At 30.8% G+C, this 9,210-nt stretch overlaps 1 protein-coding gene across 1 annotated transcript in view; it reads left to right on the forward strand.

Moving 5' to 3' along the window:
* CarT (Carcinine transporter) overlaps window positions 1-8,986 on the forward strand; it is an 85,811-nt gene extending 76,825 nt beyond the window's left edge. The window contains exon 13 of the mRNA XM_089091472.1: window positions 8,731-8,986. Within this exon, the coding sequence (XP_088947598.1) occupies window positions 8,731-8,938 (208 nt within the window). The 3' untranslated portion in view covers window positions 8,939-8,986. The remainder of the gene's footprint in view (window positions 1-8,730) is intronic.
* The last annotated feature ends 224 nt before the right edge of the window (window positions 8,987-9,210 follow it).

Raw genomic sequence — 9,210 nt, forward strand, 5'->3', positions numbered from 1 at the left:
AATATAAAGATAAATTAATGGAGAATACAGCACAATTGAACATTACTACTACCAATGATCAAATAGTCAGTGAATCAAATAATACCAAGGATGAAACGTGTATTGAACCTGTATATGACATCTCAGTAAAAATTGTATATGACTCAAAATGGAATAATGATTATTCTAGTGGTTATGAACTAAGAGAAGTGAGTAACTCTAGTATCAAGAGAGAACATGATGATTTATTTTATGGAACAGATTCAAAATGTCCAAAGTTGCTAAATAATATTAATAATGTATAATAATGTATGTAACATATTTTTATGTTAATATTCCACATGTTGTTATTTCAATAAAAATATTTTATGCATTACTTTGCAATATTTCTATTATTTTAGGATACACTGGCATGTCAAACGCTTAGAATGTTTATTAAAAAGTCGGAGATTTTTTATTTTCTTTGGAAAAAATTAGAATTGGACTATAGCTTTTTTCTTTTCTTTGAGAAAATTCAGAAGAGAACTTGAGACTTTCTTCACTTCGTTGTGAAAACTCAGAATTACAGTAGAACCTTTTCTCTTCTATGGGAAAACATTCAAAAGAGAACTTGAACTTTTCTTCATTTCTTTGAGAAAACATAGAATTAAAGTAGAACTTTTTCTCTTCTTCGAGGAAAAATTCAGAATCGAACTATAACTTTTTTCTAACTTCTATGGAAAAATTTAGAATTGAACTGTAATTTTTTTTTATTTGACAAAATTCAGAGGAGAACTTGAACTTTTCTTCACTTCTTCGAGAAAACTCAAAGTTAAAAAGTGGAACTATTTATCTTCAGAAGAAAGAAATTGTACTTTCCTTCACCTCTCTGACAAAACTCAGAATTAAAGTAGAATTTCTTCTACCTTTACGGAGAATATACAGAATCCAACTGTAACTTCTTTTCTATCTTCTATGGAAAAATTTAGAACAGAAATTAATTTTTTTTCTCATATCTGAGAAAATTCAGAACTGAAGTGGAACTTTTTTCTCTTTTTTGGTAAAATTCGGAATTGAGCTAACTTTTTTCTCCTCTTTAAGAAAATTCAGATGAGAACTTGATCATTTTTGCACTTCTTTGAGAAAACTCAGAATTAAAGTGGAACTCTATATCTTTATTGGTGAATATTCACAATCATAGTATAAATTTTTTGATCTTTTACGAGAAATTCAGAAGAGAACTTTAAATATTTTTCACCTCTTTGAGAAAAATCAGAACTGAATGGGAACCTTTTTTTTCTATAAAAATTACAATTGATCTGTAAGTTTTTTTTTCTTTGACAAAATTCAGAAGAGAACTTGAACTTTTCTTCACTTTATTGAGAAAACTCAGATTCAAAGCGGAACTTTTTATCTTCAGAAGAGAACTTGAACTTTTCATCACTTTTTTGAGAAAATTCAGAAATAAAGTGGAACTCTTTATCTTCATGGTGAATATTCACAATCATAGTATAAATTTTTCTATCTTTAATAAGAAATTTAGAACAGAACTTTAAAATTTTTTTCACTTCTTTGAGAAAAATCAGAACTGAAGTTGAATCTTTTTATTTTCTTTGGAAAAAATAGAATTGATCTGTAACTTATTTCTTTTCATTGAGAAAATTCATAAAAGAGCATGAACTTTCCTTCACTTCGTTGAGAAAACTAAGAATTAGAATGAAACTTTTTATCTTAATGAAGAATTTTCACAATCGATGTACAACTTTTTTCTATCTTCTATGCAAAAATGTAGAACAGAACTTTAAAATCTTAATGTCCTTTAGAAAATTGAGAATTGAAGTAGAACTTTTTTATCGTCTTTGGGAACAAATAGAATTGAACTCTAACTTTTTTATTTACTTTTAGAAATCTTAGAATTAAAGTGGAACTCTTTATCTTCATGATGAATGTTCGTAATCAAAGTATAACTTTTTTCTATCTGTTACAAGAAATTTAGAACTGAACTCTAATTTGTTTTACCTCTTTGAGAAAAAACAGAACATAAGTGGAACATTTTCATTTTCATTGGAGAAAATTAGAATTAATCAGTAACTTTTTTTTGAGAAAAATCCGAAATGTAAATAGGAACCCTTTTATTTTTGAAATAATTAGAATTGATCCTTAGCTTATTTCATTGGAAAATTTTTCAAAAGAGAAGTCGAACTATTCTTTCCTTCATTAGGAAATATATGGTCCATAATGGAACATTTAATCTTGATGGATAATAATCACAATCATAGTATGACTTTTTTCTATCTTTAATAGAAAAATTTAGAATAAATCTTTAAATTCTTTTCACCTCTCGGAAAAATTAGAAATGATATGCAAGTTTTTTTTTTTATTCTCTAGAGAAAGTTAGAATTGAACTGTAACGTTTTTCTTTTCATTGAGAAATTTTCAGAAGAGAACTTTAACTTTTCTTCCCTTCTTTGAGAAATCTCTGAATTGAAGTGAAACTCTTTATCTTCATAGTTAATATTTGCAATCAAAGTATAACTTTTTTCTATCTTTTACGAGAAATTTAGAACAGAACTTAAAATTTTTAACCTCTTTGAGAAAATCCAGAACTGAAGTGGGACCTTTTTATTTTCTCTAGAGAAAATTGATTTTTTAACCTCTTTGAGAAAAATCAGAATAAAGTGGAACTCGTCATCTTCCTGGTGAATATTCACAATCAAAGTATAACTTTATTCTCTTTTTTCTTCGAGAAAATTCAGATGAGAACTTGAACTTTTCTTCACTTTATTGAGAAAAATCAGAATTAAAGTGGAACTTTATATCTTCGGAACAGAACTTGAACTTTTCTTCACTTCATTGAGGAAACTCAGAATTAAAGTGGACCTCTTTATCTTCATGGTGAATATTCTCAATCATAGTATAACTTTTCTCTATCTGTAATAAGAAATTTAGAACAGAATTTAAAAAAAAAAATTATCCTATTGGAAAAATCATAATTGAAGTGGAATCTTTTTATTTTCTCTGGAAAAAAATAGAATTGATCTGTAACTTGTTTCTTTTCATTGAGAAAATTCAGAAGAGAACTTGAACTTTTCTTCACTTCTTTGTGAAAACTTAGAATTAAAGTGGAACTTTTTAGTTCTCTGGAAAAAAATAGAATCGATCTGTAACTTATTTCTTTTCATTGTGAAAATTCAGAAGAGAACTTGAGCTTTTCTTCACTTCGTTGAGAAAAATTAGAAATAAAGTGGAACTTTTTATCTTCATGGCGAATATTCACAATCAAAATATAACTTTTTTCTATCTTGTATCAAAAAATTTAGAACAGAGCTTTAAATTTTTCTTGTCTTTGAGAAAATTAAAAATTGATCTGTAACTTATTTCTCTTCATTGAGAAAATTCAGATGAGATTAATAAAATCACATGTATTTTAAACGGGGTTGTTTATATTTCTGAAAACTAAAACCCAACTTAATTAAAAAAACTCAAATATTATTAATAAAATCAGATGCATTTTAAACGGGGATGTTCGTATTTCCGGAAATTAAAATCTAACTTTATTAAAAAGAATCAAATATTATTAATAAAATCTGATGTATTTTAAACATAGTTATTCTTATTTCTGAAAACAAAAACCCAACTTTACTAGAAAATCAAAAATTATTAATAGAACCAGATATATTTTAAATGTATTGTTCTGAAATAATATAATAAAGTCTTTTGAAAAGTATTTCTTGGTGTTGGGGTATGAAAAAGGTCGTAAAGTAATGTTGGGAGTGAAAAACGATTATCAAAACCCTTCAAAAGACTAATACGAGGCGACCATTTCGTACAAAAAAGTTCCCCTATGAGATATCAAAGCTCATGAGTGGACAAAATCTCCCAGAGTCAAGGGACAGGCGTTATTAGTTATAGGCCTACTCTGAGGATTTTCGCCGTTTATATAGGAGGGATATTCATATAAACTACAGAGACGGCTCATTTTATTGAAAATAGAAGGTTCCAGTTCACTTTTAAAGAGTCAAAAGAGACCAAAGCTTAATCTAGTCCCCCCCCACGCCTTTTTCCCCAAACCCATCTGATAAAAATTTTGAGATAGCAATTTTGTCAAGAATAGTTCAAACATCAGATAATAAAAACTCCGAGGTTGACACAAACCCATTTTTTCACTTTGATATTGTTACTTTGATATGAAATAAGGAATTTTTAAAAACTTGAAGTTTTTTGCAATCTAAACGAACAGAAATTAATGAAAAGAAACTTTCCAAAAAAATAAGGTTTTCAAAGAAAAGTAAAGGCTATTTTAAACTTAAGCTCAGAAGATACAAATACCTGTTAAAATTCAAACGCAAAACGACCAGAAATTACTATTAAAGAGTTTATGAAACCCAAAACGAACAGAAATTAAATAAACAATCATAGCAAAAACATACAAGTAATGATATAAATGAATAAATAGATCTTAAAGTGAGTAATTCTTAGATTGAATATGAAAATCAAGCTTAAGACGAAAAAAATATTTTCCTATTGAAGTACAAATGAAACTTAAAACGAACAGAAATTAAATAAACAATCAATGCAAATAAACATACAATAGATATTAATGTAAATTAATAAATACATATTAAAACGAGTGAAACTTAAATTGAATATGCAAATTAAGCTTGAAACAAACAAAATCACCACAAACAAGAGTTTGGGTATGACCTCCTCTCACTGTAAAGTCTAAAACCTACTGCGTCATTGGCGCTTTACTGAAAACTATATGCGTCTTGAACAGTTTTGGAAAGTATTAACAACATCAAATCGAATATGTGATGTTAAATGATATTAATTGTTGAAAGGTCCATCAGTTCAAGAATTTATTTCGCTGTAATTGTATCTTTATTTTCAATGCTGTAAAAACTGGAAAAGAAAGTATTTGTAATATAATCCGTTTTCAGTTAAGCGCCAATGACGTAGAAGGCTTTTGGTTTTTATTTACAGTTAGGAAAGGAGGCAGTATCCAATCACTTGTTTGTAGGGAAACTATGTTCGTCTTTAGCAACTTTAAAAAGAGCTAATAAATTAAACTGAATATGTGATGTATAATGATATTAAGTGCTGAAAGCTCATCAGTTCAAAATGTTACTATAATTTTAATGTTTATTTTCAGAGATAAGTACAAAAGAAAATATTTGTCATAAAATTGGCTTTCAGTAAAGCGCCAATGACGTCGTAGTTTTAGACTATTACAGTGAGTGAAGGAGGTCATACCCAAACTCTTGTTTGTGGTTATTTTTGTTTGTTTCAAGCTTAATTTGAATTTTCAATTCAAGTTTCACTCGTTTTAAGATTTATTTATTAAATTACATTAATATCTATTGTATGTTTGTTTGCATTGATTGTTGATTTCATTTCTGTTCGTTTTAAGTTTCAATTGTACTTCAATAGGAAAATATTTTTTTCGTCTTAAGCTTGATTTTCATATTAAATCTAAGCATTACTCGCTTTAAGATCTAGTTATTCATTTATATCGTTACTTGTTGTATGTTTTTGCTATGATTGTCTATTTAATTTCTGTACTTTTGGGTTTCATTTATTCTTTAATAATAATTTCTGGTCGTTTTGAGTTTGAATTTTAAAAGGTATTTGTATCTGATGAGATTAATTTTAAAATTGCCTTTACTTTTCTTTGAAAAACTTATTTTTTCGGATTTTTTTTTAATTAACAGTTGAAAATGATTGGAAGGCAAATAACCCCTTCTCACAATCACCATTTCCCCAAACAAACACAATCAAAATTTCGTGATAGCCATTTTTTAAACGTAGTTGAAAGTTCTGGAAATTATGTCTTTGAGGATGACAACCCCGGGCAAGGATTGTAAGTTATGCCCTGGGGGCATATAAGGCTTTTATAGAAAGCGATGTTGTAGTGAAATAAGGGCAACTAATCCCCTTCTCCCGTCCACCATTTCCCACAACACACCCAATCAAAGTTATGAGATAGCTATTTTGTTCAACGTAGTTGAAAGTTCTGGAAATGATGTATTTGAGGATGACACCCCCCCCCCCAGCCCCCAAGGCGAAGGTTGTAAGTTGTGCCCTGGGGGCATATAAGGCTTGTGCAAATAGCGGTGTCGTAGAAACTTCAAAAGGAGCTCATTAAATTTGGAATTGAGAGGGCTAGGGCCCTTTTTAATAGTCGAAAGTGATTGGAGGGTAAATAACCTCTCACAACCACTATTTCCCCAAACAAATCCAATCAAAATTTTCAGATAGCCATTTTGTTGAAAGTAGCTAAAAGTTCTGGAAATTAGGTCTTTAAGGATGACAACGCCTCCACAGCCCTCAGGGCTAAGGTCGTAATTTATGCCGTGGGGGCATATAATGTTTTATAGAAAGTGTCATCGTAAATATTTCAAAAAGGGCTCATTTGATTGGAAATTCAAAGGGCTGTCTCCCTTGTTAATAGTCAAAAGTAATCGGAGGGAGACTCCCCCCCCCCCCGCCCATCCTTTCCCCAAACATTTCCGATCAACATTTTGATATGGCCATGTTTTCAACGTAGTTGAAATGTCTGGAAATCATGTCTTTGAGGATGACAATCCTTCCCATAGCCCTCAGGACAAGGGTCGTAAGTTATGCCCCTGGGGCATATTAGGTTTTTTTTAGAAATTTTTGTCGTAGAAACTTCAAAAAGGGCTCATTTGATTTGAAATTGAGAAAACTAGTGCCTTGTTTATTAGTGGAAAATGATCATAGGGCATATGCTCCCCCAACGCCCATAACTTCCACGAACACTTCCAATCAAAATTTTGAGATAGACATTTTGTTCAACGTACCTAAACGGCCTGGAATTTATGTCTTTGAGGGTAATAAAACCCTCAGCCCTCAGGGTAAGGGCTGTAAGTTATACCCTGGGGATATATGAGGTTTTTATAGAAAGGATTGTCATATAAACTTCGGAGGGGGCTCATTGAATTGGTAATCAGACGCTCTAGTGTTATTTTTAAAATTCACAGTGATCGGAGGGAAGCTATCCCCCCAATGCACATACACATCGTATTGTCCCAAAATGCATCTAATAGAAATTTTGAGAGAGTTATTCTATTAAAAATGGTCTAAATATCATATAACAAGCCCTTTGGAGTTGAAACGATCCCCAGAGATTAGGGACAAGGGTTGTAAGCTATGCCCAGGGGGTATTTATCAAGGCCGCATCCAGGGGGGGAGTTACCCGGTTTAAACCCCCCCGAAATTTTGACCGAGTCGAAAATAAGTCGAAAATTAGTAAAACCTAGGTAAAAATCAGTAAAATTAATCGAAAACTGAGTCAAAAATTAGTAACCCCCCCCCCCCCCGAAAAAAAATCCTGGATCCGCTCCTGGTATTTATGTTTCTTATGGAAGGGATGGTTGTTTAAATTTAGAAGAGGCTCAGTCTTTCTCCCTGAAAAAGGCTTACCTTAGACCTTAGATCCTCCTGTGCCTCCAGAGGTGCTTAGGGCATCCAAGAAGAGTCGCCAGTCATCTTTCATTGCTGCGGCCTTCCAGACATCTTCCCAGTCAGGTTGGATTGAGGCATTAAGGTTTGCAAGGTCAGCCCGGTAGCTGCGTCGTATGGTATTTTTTTGGGGGAAAATTCTTTTAAATTTTTTCACTTTTCTAACTATAAGAAATCAAAATTCAATTGAGATTTTAAGGAATAAATATTTGCATATGTATATTAAACTAAAAATGCATATGTTTTTCAGTAATTTTATTTGAATTTTTTCAGTAAAGTACAAATTATATTCTGGCTTTTAGAAAGCTTGATGTTTAGAACCCTACCCATATTAATTTCTGCTCGTTTTGAGTTTGACTCTTATTTATTTTAATTTATGTTTGTTTTGGGTTTCATTGATTTAATGATACTGATTTGTGGTAGTTGTGTTATTGGTAGACAATTTGAATCTATTTTGTTCATTTTGGTTTAATGGAGTTCTTTATTTAAAAAAAAAACTTATTTTATTGAAAAAGTTTTTTTAACCAATTAAATAAATAAGCAAGTTTTTTTCAACTAAAATTAGAGAGCAACATTAAAACTTAGAACAAACAGAAATTATTACGTATATGAGGGAGGGGTTGCCCTCTCCTCAACATCTTGATCTTTACGCTAAATTTTTAATTTTTCCCAATTTTTTAAGAACAACTCCTGAAACACAAGGTTCGTTTAATTAGAATAAGAACATTTTTTTAAAAGTGTTAACAAACTTATCGTGAAGAGTGAGGTGTTGAAGAGGGGGAAATCCCCCTCATATATGTAATGATTTCTCTTCGTTTTAAGTTTTAATGTTGCTCTTTTATTTTAGTTGCAAAAACTTATTTTTGTATTTAGTTTAAGAAATAAAACTACGTTTTAGAAGCAAACTGTGTTTGACAAGCAAACAGTTATCCTTGAAGAGCAATTTTACTGGAATTTTCACTCAATTTCAATTTGCATTTCAAAAGATAAACTAAGTTCTTAACCGGAAATACTAATACCCATTCGGCGTAGGAGGACACAACCCAACAGCGCGATATACGAATCATTTGGGTGTAATAGTATTAGTTTAGATCTATTTAATGTGTCACCGGAACGTACAAATTATAGAGATTAAATCAGAGTCATGGGAAAGGGGTACGGAAATAATTTGGAGATTTTTTTACGAGTTTTGAGCAATAGGAATTTAGGGCCCTTGAGGTGAACAATTCATTATTGAATTATTTCAATCTTGGTATGACACTAATAATATTTTTTCCATATTCTATTTAGAGAAGAAGAAATTGATGGGATACAGCTCGCTACAATAGGCAAGCCTGATTTGACTCAACATCTACCAGATGAAATGACCCCGTTACAAACTGAACGACCTGCACGTACCCGATCAAGCTTTAAGAATATTTTAGTACGTCAAATGAGTGTTATGGAAGTTCCATTTGATCCAAACAGCGGTGCTGTTAAACTTCATTATTGGTATTAGTTTGTCTTCGAGTAATCAAATTTTATTCAATAATAAAAATTTTCGGACAATAAATTTTGCTTATTTGTTATTATTTTCAGTGCCAAAACTACATTTTACAAGACGGTTGTCGAAATCAAACAGTTCGTGGTAACGAACTGTAAGGAGCAACCCGACTCAATAGTAACCGAAACTCTCAAAAAACGGAATTATGAAACCAATAGATGCATAAAAGAATCGGATTTTTATGCTGATCTGAAATATATAAGTTTCATCAAGTTTAGTCTTACCCA

Source organism: Artemia sp. Qi Xiang Cuo, chromosome 7 (assembly GCF_049724085.1).
Source record: "Artemia sp. Qi Xiang Cuo chromosome 7, ASM4972408v1, whole genome shotgun sequence".
NCBI lineage: Eukaryota > Metazoa > Arthropoda > Branchiopoda > Anostraca > Artemiidae > Artemia > Artemia sp. Qi Xiang Cuo.